The sequence below is a fragment of the Harpia harpyja genome, chromosome 3, assembly GCF_026419915.1.
Source record: "Harpia harpyja isolate bHarHar1 chromosome 3, bHarHar1 primary haplotype, whole genome shotgun sequence".
NCBI classification, from domain to species: Eukaryota; Metazoa; Chordata; class Aves; order Accipitriformes; family Accipitridae; genus Harpia; species Harpia harpyja.
Genome location: NC_068942.1, coordinates 44,916,419 through 44,934,337, shown reverse-complemented (window position 1 = coordinate 44,934,337; position 17,919 = coordinate 44,916,419). Strand labels below are relative to the sequence as shown.

General features: G+C 45.3%; 1 protein-coding gene across 5 annotated transcripts in view; it reads right to left on the bottom strand.

The window, feature by feature from the left end:
• Positions 1-17,919, bottom strand: part of ACTN1 (actinin alpha 1) — a 93,128-nt gene that overhangs the window by 5,832 nt on the left and 69,377 nt on the right. For all 5 annotated transcript variants that reach the window (XM_052782373.1, XM_052782374.1, XM_052782372.1 and 2 more), the window contains exons 9-18: positions 12,719-12,811; positions 11,348-11,578; positions 10,671-10,818; positions 9,939-10,089; positions 7,379-7,487; positions 6,877-7,017; positions 4,752-4,934; positions 3,880-4,014; positions 2,864-3,043; positions 1,821-1,967 (exon numbers count right to left, since the gene is read on the bottom strand). In XM_052782373.1, coding sequence (XP_052638333.1) covers positions 1,821-1,967; positions 2,864-3,043; positions 3,880-4,014; positions 4,752-4,934; positions 6,877-7,017; positions 7,379-7,487; positions 9,939-10,089; positions 10,671-10,818; positions 11,348-11,578; positions 12,719-12,811 — 1,518 coding nt within the window. The remainder of the gene's footprint in view (positions 1-1,820; positions 1,968-2,863; positions 3,044-3,879; positions 4,015-4,751; positions 4,935-6,876; positions 7,018-7,378; positions 7,488-9,938; positions 10,090-10,670; positions 10,819-11,347; positions 11,579-12,718; positions 12,812-17,919) is intronic.

The following is a 17,919-nucleotide window of genomic DNA, read 5'->3' as shown; positions in this document are numbered from 1 at the left end:
TAGAAAGACAGGGAAGAAAAATAAAAAGTGCACAACATTAGATATCACAATGACATTTCAGGATGTGCTAAAAATGCTCTTGGAACAGTTCCTTCTCAGAGAGCTCGTCACATCTTGAGAGCACTTGAATGACAAAAACAGTTAATGCTCAGAAGCCTCAAGATTTCCATCTCCCAAGTGAATTACTTGCGTCACTGCTTGTTATTCATAATGTCAGAAGCCCTGTGTTTCACTAGTAACCCGGAGTGCAGGTAAGCAGGCAGAGGCAGTGGGAAGCATTGCCTTATCTTCTAGTCAAAAGTCCCACTAAAGGAGTAGGTGAGGGCAGGTATGTTTGGCAACACACCCAAGGAAGCTTAGCTGTCAGGGCATCCCAGGAACAGACAAGGAAAAACAGCTGAAGCTCAGGGGAGCAGTGTTATGGCTGTATTTATGAGACCTGCACATGAGGTGGAGCTTTGACTGGCAAAGCTATTTCAAGTGCTCAGCTCTGCAAACAGCACTGCTGTACAGCGCAGCACAACATGGCTTGGCAGCTGCTCTTCCCTTTGCTCATTCCCCGCTCCCCCAGTGTTTGGATGTACCCATCAAACTATACACAAGCTAGCACAGGAACTGAGCATCCCAATCCACCCTGCAGAATTTTAGCTCAGGACAGCTCCCAAGCGCTGAAGAGCCCCTGCCTGCTGGCACCATCTCTGGCCAGATCAAGGAAGCTACAGACAGGATGATGGGGCCAATTCCAAGCGACTTTCTTCAGAAAATCAGCTTTTAAAGTCAGCGTTAAGCCTTCATAAATCAAATACACAGATGAAGATGGGAAACCCACGTTCTCTCTGCATTATCATTCAGATTGTTGTGGAGGGAGGGACAAACGATATGAAGGTCAAAATATAACATCTACAGGGCTTTATGGGTCCCTCTGCTAAGAAAAGAAGCCATGTTTTCTGTTTTTCTTAGGCAGCTAGAGAAGGGCTGAAATAGCCAGTGTTCAAGCAATCTGAAAGTGTTGCCAATCTCTGAGGGTGGGCTGCAGCCCTGTTCTCTGGAGACCTTTCAAACAGTCTGGCTGGTGCAGCAAGTGGGGGAGAGCAACCTGTATTTGCATCACTGACTTAGTATCTCTGCAGGCTGCTCATGGACTTCCAGACAACGTTGACGGGGTTGATAATGGAGCCAGTTTCAGGCCTGGGCTGCTGTCTCTGCTTCCCTGCATGACACCTTTGTGATTCGGGTTGAGACGGAAGAGCTGCAGACAGGCTGGCAAATTGAGGGAGGAGAATTTCCTTTAAGGAATTCCTTTCTTATTGCTCCCATTAGTGCCTTGGCATGTATTTCCACAGTAAGGCAAGGCAGGCTTTACATCAGGGTTTATCTACACCATGCAATGCCATGGTGTGTATAGATCCTCCTGTTTGCTCCATACAAGAGCAATACTGGTCTCCTCAATACAGGTTTATGAGATGGTATGTCAGAGTGGAGGACAGCTATTCCAAAGAATTTTATAAATCAACATAATAATCTGCTCTCTGGAGAAGACATGGTAAAAGTCTAATTTCCTAAATAAGCCTTCAAACTTTTCCCATACTTAAGCTTTATCAGGAAACTTAGCAGTTTCCTGTGAAGACACACTTCTCCTCCCAGCCCAATGATCACTTAGCAGTCTTCACAGGAATGACTGCTCCACAGGAGTGGCGTTTTTAAGAATGAAACATCTTCTATTGATCTAGTTTTATCACAGTGACCGTTTGTTTTTTATTGCACTGTGCAGTCTACATGGAAACTTGTAGCTTACCAAGCTGCAGTCAGCACTGACTTACCCTGTCAAAATGGTTGAAAGAAGCCCGGAACTCATTCATCTGTTCCTGGCTGATTCCTTTGGCATCACGGGTCAGAATCTGGTTTTCCACTTCGTTGATGGTTCTAGCAATTGTTGTTAGTAACTGCTCCCAGCCCACACGGATATGCTGGAGAAAGAGGACAGGACAATTTTTAAATGAAAAAGTAGCTCTTCTGCCTCCCAGGCCAGTGGACAGAATGTGCTACTTGTTGCAAATGAAATGATCCTCGTGGCCAAGGCAGGAGAAGTCCATTTGCTCAGAAAAACTTCCTTCTCATCTGCAGTGAGCCAACCAGATGTTTAAAATCTGAATTTTGACTAAAAAAAAACATTGAAGAGGCCAATTCCTGATCTTAAGAAAGTCTTGGTCCTATTGCAAAGTTCCGTTGCCTTGTCAGGCAACACATTGGGGGCCTTTGACACAAATGAGAATCAAACTCAGTGCTTCTAGGACTTAGTTGGGCAGAAAATTCTCCTTACCAAGAAAATAAATAAACCACAGTCCTTGGAAGACACTGGTGCTCCACTGCCTCTGCTGCTGCTTAAGGGGGAGCTGGCCAGAAACCAAAAGACAAGTTTCAAAGCCCGTCTGTGTTCTGCTGGACTCATGTTGAACTCAGATTGCTTCCAAGAAACCTCACGTTGTCAACAGAAAGCCAGACTCCGATTTTAAAAAAGCTTTTGTTGGACTTTTTTCTTCTGCCTGGCTGTGGCAGCTCAAAATCACCAATAGGCTGCCACAATCAGGTGGCAGGAGAAATGAGACCAGCCACTCTTTCAAGCAATACTGTTGATCTCATGCAGGTTATTTCTGTTGTCTCTATTTGGAAGTACATTGGAATGGGTTGGCACGAAGTACAGCAAGGCAAAAACAGAAATTCAGCAACATGTTGTTGCATGCTTGGCCACATTGTCAAGCTCTCCATTTTCCTGAGAACCACAACACATTGCCAGAGCTAGATGTGGCTGATGCTAACTGGCCACAGCAGATGAGGCTGTCTGATCTGCTGCCAAAACATTTACCTCCATGGTGTAGTTGGTGTGCTTGTTGTCAAAGATAAGCGCTTCCTGGATCTGTTGGTGGTCTCCTTCCAACTGGTCAATCTTTGGTTTGTAATTCACAATGCTTTTCTCATACTGCCGCAAGTGGTTGAGCTGGTCCTCCAGGGTCCCATGCATCTCTATTGAAATGCGGCCAATCTCCTGCATTAGCAAAGCCAAAGGAGTTAGACCCCATTGGAAGGACAAGCCTCAACATGCTTGACATTTATTGCAGCTATTTCACGCTCACACAGGATGATGATTCAAAAAAAATCTCACAGAGCAGTTACTTTAAATGAGCCAAGACAGTGTCAGCAAAAATTTTAGCAGAGCCCTGAACATTTTCCAAGTGAGGTGAGTCATGAGATGTGTCTCATACAAGGATACAAAAGAAAAGGAAACTGCAGTCCATAGATAGTAATGTACCAAGCCAGATCTTTTTCTGATGTACTGTCTGCCACTAAGTTAGTCCCTTCATACAGACATATTTCTGTAATTGCTCTCTTCTTTACAGCTGCTGCCATCAGTAATAGCTTTGTATTTTTCCATTTCATCAACTCCAATTACTTTAACTCAAATCTCACCTAAAGAGAGAAGAGCTCCCTTAAAAATGTCTCCTCTACTGATGTGTGATATGCTAATTGTATTTATTTTGTCATGTGTATCAAGACTATTGCTGTGAAAGCAGTTACAGAAAATATGCCTCTGATCTAGGGTTTTTAACTTGCTGCATATAAACACGACTCTATTAAAATACCAGCGTTCCCCATTTTAAGTCATGTTTTTTATCTCTGTACTAAAGAGTTAGGGGAAGAAAAGTACAAGAACTTCAGTAACTGGTATCAATCTTGGGATTCTCCATATTTTCTGTGAAACGTTCTCTTGCTGTAACCTGAAGGAAGAAATGACCGTGACAATGGTCAAGAAAGACCAAGGATAAGAATATCAGTGAGGATCACAGAGGAAAACATACTGTTTCAAAATGAGCAAAGCACTACCTCCATCTTTGTCTGGATCCAGGGCCCAATGACATTGGCTTGTGCACCAAACTGTTTACGAAGTCTTTCATTTTGCTGCTGGCGAGCATGTTCTTCCATCAGGGCTTGATCCCTTCTGGGAACCAGTTGCCGCACCTACAGCAAAGAGTTATAAAGTGTGCAGTTTATACATACAGAGGCACATGTATAGTAAATGTAGAAATTGCCACAAGGAAGGGAGGAGTGGGTGTTTGCACTGAAAACAAGCAGTCATATGGTTTAGGACATGGTGGGAAGGCTCATGGAACGTGAATCCTATCTGCTGTAGGGTGCACGCTGCAAACTCATCTTGGGCAATGGAAGACCAGAAGAAGCTTCCATTCACCACTTGGGTTTGTGGTGGCTCATGTTAACTGAATTGCAGGACGCTGTTCAGATCTCACTTTGGTGATCTTGTTTGGTAGTAAGAACCATCAGCACAGCTGGTATGGAGAGTAGCTGCTCTTTTAGGATTACAGCAAGGGAAGGCTACTTGGCTGTGGACGTAGAACATCTGAAGTGTCTAATGGTGAAAAAGGATACTGAGTCACATGCCATACTTACTTGCTTGTCAGGTCAACTGAGGACTGAAAACCTCAAAGCTTTTAATTTAGCATCTTTCATTATAAAAATAGCAAGTAAAAGGGATCAAACATCCCTTAGGCATTTATATGAAAGATGTCTTCCACTTTCCAAGCACATGGCAACTGAGCCGAAAACAAATGACAAAAAAAAAAAAGCTCAGCAGTAAGCATGAGAGGGTAACTGAAGAGTAAATAATCCACTTCCTGGGGCCTCAGTGATTGAGCAGTGGCATCCTCCCACACTAACTTGCAAGGTTGGAAAGAACTCACATGTTCCCATTTGCCATTGATCTCATGTGGGGTGATCGTAGTGTAAGGATTCGTTCCTGCCATGTTGACATGGTATGTCTGGACAATCTTTGAGACTTCATTGTGGATTCCCAGGATGGCCTGTCGCTCCTTGTCAGCATCTGGCAAAGTGGCTTTGAACTGTTCGTGTGCTGTGGTCAATCCCTGCAGAAGGAAGGCAGCAGCAAAGGGAGGGTAAGATCATTAGTTACTGAATAGCCTCTTCAGCAAATGTATCCCTGCAGAAGTAACTGCAAAAGCTTACATATTCGCAGGGTACAAAGCAGGCTGCTCTAACACACTTTTCAGGTTCTCTTCAGCATCAGTGAACTGGCTGTTTTAAGTAGTTAAATGATGTGAAGTCTCATTTTCCCTCTGTTTCTGTCCCATGTTGACCAGTGACAGAGATCACATCCCAAAAAATGGTGGAATAATTCTGGCTCATAATTTTGGGGGAACTATTTCTCCAACACCACTCAGCGACTGCCTGTCAGCCCCTTTGGGAAGAAGATCTGACTACTATCATTACTTTAAAGCAGTCATGTCTCACTAGTGTAAATGCGCCATGTTTTTCTTTTCCCACTAGGTATGCACTAGTTCTACACCTAAGATAACTCCAGATTAATAGTAAGAGTCAGATTCAGTCTGATCAGAGTCAGTTAGAACTAGGTAAAGGTCGTCAGCCAACTGCAAACTTGCACAGGAAACATATGCTCCTCCTGCTGAAAAACAGCTCCTTCTCCCTGAACACAACAGGCCCTTTCTGTTTCCCGTCTTGCTGCAGTGTCCAGACTCTGCTCCAAGGACCGATGGTGGGGGCACGCTTGCTGGTAGTTTGTGGACAGCTGACAAGCCAGTTGGTCCTGGCTCATCTCCCACTGCTTCTACAGGCCTTTAAAGGTACTTCATCCCAGATGCCTGGAAGATCAAGACTAGGGAAGCAAATGCAGGGAAAAAGGCAGCAAAACGAGTGGGGGACAGAGAGGCATGTGCAGGGATAATCGAGGGAACAGTGTGGACAGAAGAAGGAATGAAAGTAAACTGTATGATTGACCACTCTTTCACAACACACACTGTCACTACTTTTTGTAAAATTCCTTCCTTACATGGTGACTCATTACATTGCAGCTGCTGCAGTGGCCATAGAGATGTAATGCAAGTCTAGGGGGCTGGGAAAGATATGGCAAACGGTCACAAAGAGATGATGGAAGTGTTTAAATGCTGTTCAGATTTGTTCTGCATTATGAAAGACTTAATGAACCCCTTTGTTCAGGAAGGAAGGGTAGAAGAAACAAGTAGCAGCTCAGTAACAGAGCTGATACGAGGCTAGGGCTATTTCACTACCCTTTCACTGCCCTGGCTGCATAGTGTCCCCTGTTGGTCTCCCATTCACTGCCTCACTGATGGCCAACATTGTTGTCAGCCATTCCTGCAAAGAGCTGACTTGGATTCTTTTCATAAGCCCATCAAGCAGGAGAAATAGAAGTCCCCACTGCAACCCAGGAAGAGTAATTCCTGCTCTCAAAGGTCTGAAAATTACCTGCAGATACCTCAAGTTGCTTTCGTAACACCCTTTCAGAAGGGGGAAAACTGAGATATTGTCTCTGTTGCCTTGCAGGAGGCAAGAAGACTTTTCGCTTTAAATCCTAATCCACTACCAAAGTGGACAATTACTGCCCTCACGGCACATCCTATCACATAGGACCAGATGACCTGGTCATGACATTGTATAGGGCAACTGACCTGCAGAACCTGTGAGCAGCATTAAGCTTTGCTCATGTGGGTTAAAAAAACCCCACAAGACCCTAAAAGAGACAGTCACTCAATTTTCAGGCTTTCATTAATAAGACTCTGGAGTTACACTGAAAAATCCACTGTCACTTCTTTGTGTCCAGCTAGGATGGTGTGAGCACATTTCATACATATTCAGATCCAGGTTTTTGGAGGAAATCAAGGAAAAACATACTCCTTTTTGTTTCTTTTGCTAAGGCTCACTCACTAGAGCAGAAGCACCAAAACATGACCTACAAATTCGGCACCACTAGGAATCCAGGAGACACAACTTCCCTCTATCCCAACCTGATTGGTGCAGATGACTACTCTGTACCTGGATCTCCTCAATGGTGTGAACAATGAACGTGTCCTGCAGGTCCTCCATGGCCCCTTCCATCCAGTTATTAAAAGGGGCAGCTCGTTTGGCATATTCCAGGTACAACTGGTCAATTGTTTCCAGTAGCTTCTCTGTCCTCTGCACATGCACAAAAAAAGAAAGAAAATCAGAAAAAATGGTTAGAGAAGAATAATCATATAGATACGTGGGTTGTCTGAGCTGCTCCTTCCTTTCAGACCTCCTGGGTGCTCCCAGGACAGCACTACAGTAAAAGTCTCTCTGCTGTTAAGAGATTACACACAGGATGGATTTTTTACTCTGATGGAAAAATCTGAGGTCTTTTGAAATAAAACAAGGACAGGTAGCCCTTGTTTACTGTCCGGGATGTTCTGGGAGTGCACAAAAGAGCTGAAATTGGTTGCTCGTGCCCGCTGCAGCTTGCTTTCCACAAATGACCTACCCACGCAATCCCAAAGGTCCAAGTTGTAACAGGTCTCACCTCCAAGGATTCTCTACGTTTCTGGGTTAGGGCACCCAGATTATCCCACTGATCACAGATCTTCTGGCACCTGGCATTGACACTGGGAGAGTCGTAATAGTCCAGCTCGCTATAAGGGGTGGGGGAAAAAAGGACAAGAAGTCAAATAAAGACCTTTTGAAGAAGAAAGAGAAACCCATTAGAAATATTTATCAGCCTTCAGGACTGATTCAAAGAGCTCATGGTCTCTGCAAGTAAAGCGAGCCAGGAAGACAGCGGTATCTCATTTTGGAGACACTGTATGTTATAGTACATCAAACAGCACAGAACAGGAAGAAAAACAACCGCCACCCAAGCCCTCAACAAACACTGGTGCTGGCTGCCTGATGGGAATAACTTGGCACTAGTGGAAGGGAGTATACACTTTTGCTCAAACTGAGAATAAACAGATTATGAGCAGAGAAATACGCCCCTGTATTCTGCTTAAGAACATCATGCAGGCTAACCACCTGTATCTCACACATCAGAATGGGCAGCAAAGATTTCACTATGAATGCAAAGAAACTGCTTAAGATCGTTCTGAGAGTTGCGTAGTACAGGTGCCAAGTAATAACTAAATTACACAATCCATTCATTTATTTAGGACAATCCCAGAATTACAGCGTAGGTTTCTCTCCTATATGCCTGACAGGGAGTGCTTTGCTGAGATGTCTATAGGTTGGCACCCACGGAAGACAGGCTGGTAAGAGTATGGCTGGGGAAAGGAGAGTACGGGGGTAAGCTGAAGCTTCTGGTCTTGTATTGATTGCTTTATGCTCTTGGTTCTGCACATGGTTAAAGAGGGAGAAACCGGCAGGCAGAGGGAGACCAGCCAAGCTGGGAAGTGTCAGCCTTGAAAGAGAAAGCAGAATAACTCACTGGGCTATTGAGTGACCCTGGGCCATGTGATGAGCATTTCTCTAAGCAGGATTAAACAGTTTCCTCTTGCCTCCCCCAGCCTTGTTTCTTCCAACCATGGTATTGCCCTTCTGAGGTGTGTGGGCACAACTGTTGGTGGAGTCTTGTGGTAAACTACTCAGGAAACCGATTTGGGCTAAAAATAACTTTTTCTTTGCTGGGTTTTTAATCCAGATCAGTTCCTTGATCTACTTTGCTGCAGAGCCAGCACTGCAGATGAAAGAACTGCTTCTGAAAGCCTGGCTTGTAACACACCCATGCTGGACCACTACTGCTGGGGAGTGGAATGTGCCATGCCCGCAAACATGCCTGGCATGGGCAGCTGCAGCGGCTTTCTCCGGACCCTCTCCATCTCCCTTTCAGTGTATTTCTGGGGGAGAAAAGAGCTCAGCCATGGTTTTTCAGGGCATGGCCTCTTTGCTGAGATGGAAAATGGATTTTGGAAGGATGACAGAGCCGCTGTTCTCACACTTTGGAAGAAATCACCTCTCCCCCATATTAAGGCCCAGCCTTCCCTGTTGCTCTTAGAGCTGCAGCTGCTTTGGCTGGCATGTAGCATGTGCTTTGGAAGTAGCAGGTCAGCTAATGCTTGCTGACTAGCCAGCCTCGGTTTTAATCTTACTGACATGGAGGATTGCCTTGAATGCTCCTCCTGTTCCAAGGTCAATCCTCCAGTGGACAAGGGAGCAATTCCGTAAATCTGTCTTGTTAAAGGAGATAGCGATCTTGATCCAATTATCCTGATTTTTTAGAGAAAAAACAGTCTTTCAGCCCAAGAGTACTGATCTTAGCCCAGACACTAACTTGACATAGGCCAGTGTGATATATAAATATTTTTAAAATAGGAAACAAAGTCAACGCCAAGTTGTTCAGACTGTTTTTGCCAAGAAACATGCACAGTTTCAAAATTTCTCTCCCTGTGCTGCAGAGACCAGCTCTTTACCTGCCTGCTATCCCTAGTAATCAACTTCCTGCCCTGAGGAGACCCCATTTGTCCTAGTAACCTGCGTCACTTGTCACTCCAGGAAAGGGAGTGGAAGTGAAGGTTTCCAAGCTGGGGAAAGCAGGAAGGGAGCTGAGCTGCTGTGGGGATGCCCTGGAGCAAGTGCCGACCAGAGTCCATAGGTGCAGAGCTCCTGGGACAAAGGGTTAGGGGTGGCAGCAGAGGCCACGATGGGCTCAAGCATCAGCAGATTTTTTTCCTGCCAGAATAAGGTGGATTTTTTTGATAAAAGAGAACAAACTGAAGGCCTGCTATCCTCTGCTATTTCTTACTGTTCCTGGAAAAGTATGACGGCGTTACAACTCTGAAACCTAGCAGGCACCAGCGGCAGGTCAGACTCTTTAGGAAAGGGTTCGCAGCAGCATAACGAGCTGGAAGAGGATGGAAACTTGGCTTGGGGATATAATTCTGCCGCCCCCTCATCAGCACCCATGACTTATCCATTTTCTGGCCTGCTCTTGTGGTGCGTCCGGATACTGGAGAGCAGTATCCTAGATACCGTTTGGAAACACTGGGACTTCCCAACATTTTTGTATGGAGATTGATTTATGGCTCGCCAGAGGGCAACGCTGATTAAGCCTCTCTGGCCACAAGGATGGGATGTGTGCCGGGGTGCCGTACTTCAGCTCTTGTGCAATAGCAGCAATCTGTTCCACGCGGTCCTGGTGTGCAGCCAGGTCGCTCTCAAAGGCCTCATGTTTCTTCAGCAGGGCCTTTATCTCCGAGAGGGTAGCAGTTTCGTAATCCTTCTGCTGCAGCATTGCTTCCTTACCTGGGGAGGGAGCCAAAGGACAGGAGAATGAAGGGCAGGACCCAATGCCCCCAAAGCCATCTCCCCACCCCGGAGGCCCTCAAAAGGGCATCTGCCCCACTCCAGACACCCTGCTCGAGACTTGCCCTCATGTGTGCTGGCCTAGAGATGCACAATCCTCACTTTCAAACCACAGAGCGTGAGCTTGCCATTAGCAACAGTGAAGGGCACATAGTGGAGCTCAAGCCAGTGCTGTCACAGTTTATACTGGACTAGTCTCAGTGTATGCAAACTGGGCTATGCTGGTCCTGTAAATGCCAGCTGTAGCATTTACTGTACGGTAACTTTTCCTCTGCTCTGTAGCTCTTTTCTATCCAAAGTTCTCACTTTGCAACAGTTAGGGAATGCCAACGTGGCCGCGTTATGTAGCAGAACAGAGATCAAGCTGATTTTCATACATTCTTTTCTAATAAAGTAAGAAATGAACGTAGCATTCTTGAGAGGAAAATCTCATGGAAGCACCTATGCATGATCCATCTCTTCCTCCCTACGTAACGGACAGCACTATGTCAGGCAATAGGAAGCAGGTAGGTTGGCATTACCATCTGTCCAGGACTCATGAATGGATGCTTTCTGCCGGAACTTCTCTGCCAGGTGATCCAGCCTCTCTAGCCTCCGGATCTCATTCAACAACCACTCCTCATAGCCCTTCTCAGCCTGCTCTAGGCCACCCCAGGCATTGTTTATATCCTAGAGACAGAAGCACAAGAAGAAAAGGCATTTTAGAAGACAGGGGGGAAGATGTACATCAGCATTAGTCTCCATGAGCTATATGGCTCCAACTGGTTGGAGGGAGTGGATGTAGGCTTTTAATCTCATAGTGTTGTGCAAACAGGTCAGGAAGACGAAGTGCCAGACTTAAGATAAGCAGGACTAGCAGTGTCAGGATATACCTGTCTGCACGAGAGTCCCTCTCGAAACACTTCCCCACATGAAACTTCAACAAAACCATTTTTCAATTACAAAAAATAAGAGGCACCTAGACATCTCCTCATAAAGACATGCAACTTTTGAAGAGCCTCAGTCTGGTTTAGATACAGGGAAGCAATGATCGCTTGACCCTCTCTTATTATAGCCTCACTGAACTATATTCTGTAGGGTTCCTACCACAGAATAGCTCACTCTGAAGGTGGGGTATGCTCTGCCCACCCATGGGCACAAAAGGAGTCCCATTTTTTAGGCATGGTTGGGGTATATACGAGCAGTTAGCCCCACTCACCGAGACCATTTTCCCTTCTGAAGGCATGAAGGCTGGCCTGTTGCTGAGCCGCAGCTTGGTCTGCAAGGTGTTGAAATTGATCTCAAGTTGGCACTTCTCTTGGACCTTGGGGGGCTTGTGCAGGCGGCGGTAGTCCCGGAAGTCCTCCAGTTTCTGCTGCATGGCTTGCATGGTGTTCTCTGGGGCCCGGTTCTCCAGCCAGGGGATGGTGCGACGGATCCACTCCAGCAGCTGGAAAGAGCAATGACAAGCCTCGAACTGAAAATTGTGTCAAAACTACAGGTGTTGCTCTGAACTCATTAGGGACAGTTTACTTTTATGTTTGCTGTCAGAAAGATTCTGCCACCAGCAGGGCTTGTAAAGAAAAGTTTGCCGGCTTTTTTGGATGTATTTTTTTTTAATGAGCAGCCCATTCCCTACCACTCTAAGTAGTACCGCTTGTTGCAGTACTGCCAACCCAACATGCTTAAGCCATAGCTTTCGCACAATCAGGACCAAACTATGTCCTCAGATTACACTAAAGCCTTAGAGTTTTGCTGGACTGTTGCATAACTACAGGATGCTGTAAGTCGTATTATCTCCGGAAGGGTCTGACAGGAGAAGTCAAGTTCTTGCCTCCAGTTACACTTTTCCCACTCTAGCTTCCTTGAAGTCAGTGTTGCTCTTTGAAAAGCCCTCTTTAGCAAACCTATCTGGGGAGCCAGCAAAATGCTAATGTAATAGGCAGTCTATACTGTGAGTGGAGTAGTGTCCTATGCTTTTCAGACCAGGCTGAAACCAGGCTCATGGGCTATGTTTGCTCTTCTGTTCTCCATCTTCCCCTCCCTACTTATCTTCCACAAACACAGTCCAGTCCGCATTTGGTCACTTCTGTAGTTTCACAGCTGTCAGTCTGTCAGCCTTCTCAGTTAACCAAAGCAGCCTCCAGCTTGTATCTTACACAGATTCTTTCCAACTATCAGCAAACACATATTTCTTTCCTCAATTATCTCTAACTTCCATTCTCTCCGATCCAATTCATGACTTCTGCAGTATATCAGCATACAATTTGTAAGAAAGATGTTACAAAATTGTATAGTCCTGAGGAATGCAACTTAGACCAGCTTGATTCTTCCTTTAATTTTAGCATTTCTGTGGCTGCTCTTATTAAACTGATAAACTCAAAGCTGCTCTATGGAAGCTTTCTGTTTTAAAGCAGATTGCTCTTCCCTTTAAGGTAAGTTCAATCTTTAATTTTTCTCAAGCTAGAAGGGGGAAAAAAAAGGATTTTCTAGGAAAACATGGGCCAATAGCATTCCCCAAGATTAGTTATCAGCGTTAAAGGCAATTCCTTTCCACCACCCAGAAACCAACAGCACCATGGACACCTACATCACTGGCCAGTTTTTCATAGTCTTCCATGAGCTGTTCATTTTCTTGGTTGACTGCCAGCACCTTGCAGATACGATTTGCTGCTGTCTCCGCCTGACAAAGAGAAGAAAAACAGAAGAAGGGAAAAGTGTGAATAAAAAATATAAACCAAAGCTTGCAGCTTAGCTTCCTGCTACATAACTGCAGGTAAAGTCTCCTACCCTTGGCTCTAGCAACCTGTCTGCACTTCAAAACATCTGTCCTGACCTCTTTGCTTTCCATCTGACCTTCTATAATAATTTATTTTTCCCTTCTCAGGTGAATAAATTCCTTCAGAGATTCTCAGCTCTACTGATCCCACCCTATGTGTGGTGAGACAACCACATTTCTATGCCTTTTCTGAAGCTGATTCTATGAGAGGGCCCTGTTTTTTGTTTCCTACCAGAGGGCCCCTGGCTGCCTCTTTACAAAGACAGGGGGTTTCTGCCACCACCTCCACTGCCCTCACCAGCATTCAGAGCTGCAACACCAGTAACTGAGTGGTGTCAAGCTGATGAGACTCTCTACATGCTTTTACACCAGGAAAGAACTACCTAAACAGAGTTAATCCATAGACTGGACTTTGGAAAATTCCTAATTTTGTTTGGAAGATAAAGTGGTAGATACTCTTCTTAACCTTAAATTCTGCCCAGCAGAGCTGTCTTCAAGCTTTCCCTGTATTTCTGGCACTTATTACAGGGCCACCTCCTCCAGCATCTTGCCACATGACACCTACCATGTATTCAGGGTCTCATGATCCAGCTGAGGATTTTTTTTTTCTCCTTTCCAGGTAATCTTTCTGCTTACTCCCCCAAAACAAGTCTCACCAAAAAAGAGCCTGTTATTACTATTTAGGTTGTTTTTTTCCATTGTGGGACCAAAACCTTGTTCTCTGCAGGGAGTTGAACATGTTAAAACATGAATTTGGAACAAAGTAAGGATCAGAAAAATCCCAGCTATGAACTCAGGAGCAGTCAGTCTGCCCTGGAGTGCCATGCATGTGTTTGGCATGGGGAACACACAACAGGCTGATCCTTGCACAGCATGTACCTGTGGATATCACCTCCCTTTATCATTATCACGGTGGGTGCCATCCCACAAAGACCCGGAGGATATGCCCCTGTGAGGGGTGTCAGGGGATTGCTCAGCACCCTCTTACCACTGTACAGCTATTGCCCTGATGATGTGTTTTTAATTAAAGTTTGTACTTTAATGGGGTGGGTTTTGATATCCAGAGAAAACTTTATAGACACTGGGGAAGGTCCTAGAGCTACCCACAGGGCCCCTACGGAGTAGTCCTCCTTACAGAGGCTAAGTGGAGATGAAGAGGAGAGTGTACATGCCAACACCACAACAGACCAATTGCGAATGCTGTGTCCTGCCTTAAAACTTTGTGTGGGACTGATGCCAAAAGAAGTTTTGCTGAGCTTATAGCTGGCAAGCTTCAACCTTTTTCTATTTTTAAAAGGCCTTTTATTATATATTTATTCAATCTCCAAGGCCATTTGAGAAAAATCCTCTATTTTTTGCAGCTGATGCGAGGCAGCAAGAATAGCAATAAAGTCATAGGCTATACAGAGATGTATAGATTGCTAAGGTCCCAGGGGGTCTGGCAATCTTATTCATTTGTAAGAAGCTGTAAAAACATATATTCAGTCATCTGTCCCTTCACTAAAGCGGGCCAGCTAGCAGATACACAGATATTAACCAATATAAAACATATCAGAGGGACCTGTACAGGAGAAAGAGCAATTTCACTTAAAAAAAAAAAAATCTGCAAAAAGTGCAAATGATGGTTACATTTAAGAAAGTATGTATTTTGATCTGTTTTTAACCAAAGTTTGTACTTTAATGGAGTGGTTTCTGGTATCCAGAGAAAACTTTATATAGACGTATGTCCTGGGTTTAGCTGGGACAGAGTTAATAATCTTTCTAGTAGCTGGTAGTGTTATGTTTTGGATTTAGTATGAGAATAATGTTGATAACACACTGATGTTTTTCAGTTGTTGCCAAGTAGTGTTTATACCAAGTCAAGGATTTTTCAGCTTCTCATGCCCAGCCAGCAAGAAGGCTGGAGGGGCACAACAAGCTGGGAGGGGACACAGCCAGGGCAATTGACCCAGACTGGCTAAAGGAATATTCCACACCATGTGTCATCATGCCCAGTATATAAACTGGGGGGAGTTGAGCTGGGGGAGGGGGGCAGATCACCGCTTGGGAAGTAACTGGGCATGGGTCGGCGAGTGGTGAGCAATTGCATTGTGCATCACTTGTTTTGTTTATTCCAATTCTTTTATTATTATTATTATCATTATTGTAATTTTATTATTATTATTATCATTATTCTTTTCTTCCTTTCTGTCCTATTAAACTGTTCTTATCTCAACCCACGAGTCTTACTTTTTTTTTCCCCCTGATTCTCTCCCCCATCCCACTGGGTGGGGTGGAAGTAAGCGAGCGGCTGCGTCGTGCTTAGTTGCTGGCTGGGGTTAAACCATGACACTGTGGCACCAAATAGTGTGTCAAAAAGACATTGCCAGAGCCCTGCCATGACGTGCCTAGTGACTGCAGGGAATTGCTGGTGCCAAATGTTTCTCTCAATCACCCCAGGAGAGGAGCTCCCTGCACACTCTTAACTTTCTTCTTTTTACACCCCAGGAGCTCACTGCAGCAGCAGCCAGCTGTGCAGGAGGGACCCCATTTCACAGAGGCATATTTACATGTACCCGACGATAGATTTCCTCCAGCTGCCCAAGTTTTTAAATACATGTGTATATATATATACGTGTTGAACATCTGCCCAAACACAAAAGCCCTCTGAATGTCAGCAATTAACGACATTATTTGTATTACCCTAACGGCTGAAGTGTAGAGGCTTTCTCTCCCCTACCAGTACTTGCTTCTCAATGGTTCTTGCCTACTCCAGACTGCTCTATGCAACAGTGTGCTGCTGCTGCAGCAGCAGGAAAGGCTCTGTGGCCACTATCACCATTAATGTCATGAGCAACACGTTACACTGACTTGCTCTGAGCAAGGCAGGACAAAAGGATCCCAGTGCTTTCAGGTAACCTCCACAAATACCTCCCATGCTGCTGCTAATGAGCTGATCTGCGGTGATGGCAACCTCAGTGAAACACTTTCAGGTAAAGGAAGAGTGGCACACTAAGATATTTATATGACGCCAAGGCAGCTCCCCCTACACCTTCATTAGTGGAGTGAAAAAAGTAATTTTGACTTCCCCACACTGCTAAAAGCAATGATGCATTTAGGATGCTCACACTAGCTCCAAAGAAGCCACAATGCTCACAAAGCATGGAGCACCACTGAGAAAATGCACCATCCTGGGGTTTGGAAGCTGCATACCTGTATTCTCAGAGAACCTGTGTAAGCTGATCAGCTTCACTGAAGCATCGTGCTGACACATTAATACTACTTGCACTCAGAGACTGTGGGGAGGGCAAGCCCAGGGCATTCTGCTTGATACCACACTGCTGTGTGATATGCATGTGATGTTTGGTGGACTCAAAATGGAAATGTGAATAGCCAAAGTAGCAGTAATTTCTCTGCCTTTTGTCTTTTCTGTACTTCTCAACCCTGACCTGGACTGCCTAGGATGGAAGTGGAGTTAGCTGTCTCTCTAGCTCATGGATCCAGGTCTCTTTGCTGAGAAGGATCATAAAGGAAGGCACTCCCACAGTGTGCTACGCAGGGAAGATGCCTTCCTGTTGCCGTCCTCTGGCCTCAGAGGACCACTCCAGAATACTGTATGCTAAACACAATCTCTTAATAAAATGGTAAAACGTTAGTTAGAAATTTTCACCCCAGAAATTAAGTTTACAAAATATCAAGCCAACCAGTAGTTGCATGCATTTAGTGTGAAAGTCAGAAGCGGTTAGGAAACAAGCAAACCAACCAAAGCAAGTATACCTACAAATATATATATATAAAATGGCATAAAGAAAAAGCAGCCATCTACACACATGTCAGGCTGGGGACCCTGTACCTTCAAAGGCTCAGTATAAGAGAGTGAAAGAAGCAGAAAGCGGCTCATGGGACTTCCCCTTCAGGACTGGTGGCAGGAATGAAAAATCTGAATGAAAAATGGAGCGATAACGCAGTAAGTCACCTAACCATGCACGAGGTGGTAACACATTACAGTCTGGGCTGGGGCTTGTACTCAGTAATCACTTTGCATTTGCCCAGGGGTTTGAATCTGCGTCACTCAGCAGCTGGCTAATGCACAGCTAGGGCAGCTCCAAAAAGGAGCTGTGCCCCTTCTGCCAGGGCACAGTTGAGTTGCTGGCCCATCAGGACTGCTAAAAAATTAAATCTTCAATCTTCCCTGTAAGCCAGTTAGACTACACAGGATTGAAGCTTTAATAACTAAGAAGCTCCATCTCTAGTTCTTGCCCCAGCTACTTGGTTCAGGTCCTGAGGCAGTAAAAGGTTGTTTTCAGTTATCCCAGGAGACCTAGCATCCACCTAAATTGCTGATGAGAGCATGGGACCTGCTGAGCAGGTTTCCACATCGTGGAATGGGTACGGAGGGAAGAGGAAGGCATTGGTGAGGGGCACAGCTGCTCCTGCAGCAGGCCACAACCCTCCTCATATTGTGGTTTGCAGTTTCCTCAATCAGGAGTTCTTCAAGTTAAGCAGAAAGCTTGGAGCTGTCCCTCAGGGGCACTTGGCAAACAGCAGGCCTTATCACAGGGCTGGCATAAGTTCTGAGACTACAGTCTTCCTGGGCAAGTATCAGCTGGCTGAAGTTTGCAGCCTGGTCTTAAGGGTTTTGAACCATTCACAAAGCAGGATCCTAGTGGAAAAGTCATGACTACACAAATTATGCCGAACGGGCAAGTCTACTGCACTGCTGTGGGACATATTCCCAGTTCCTTGGAAACAAGACAGTATCACATAATTTATATGAAACAGGGCAGAGAACAAAAAGCTTGAACTAAAGAGCTGCTCCCTGGAACCTACTGCCTGCGTTTGCCCTCTGAAAGCCAGCATCAGCATGGTATCTGCATCAATGCTGCGACCATCAGCACTGCTTCGTACAAAAGAGATGGACTCTTCCTGGAGTCAAGTTAGCCCTCAAGCTGGGCGACACATGGACTGTGTCTCAAAGAGAAAAGGCCTAGTGAGAGAAAGAAGTTGTGGCTGGGGGAAACAGAGATTTTACA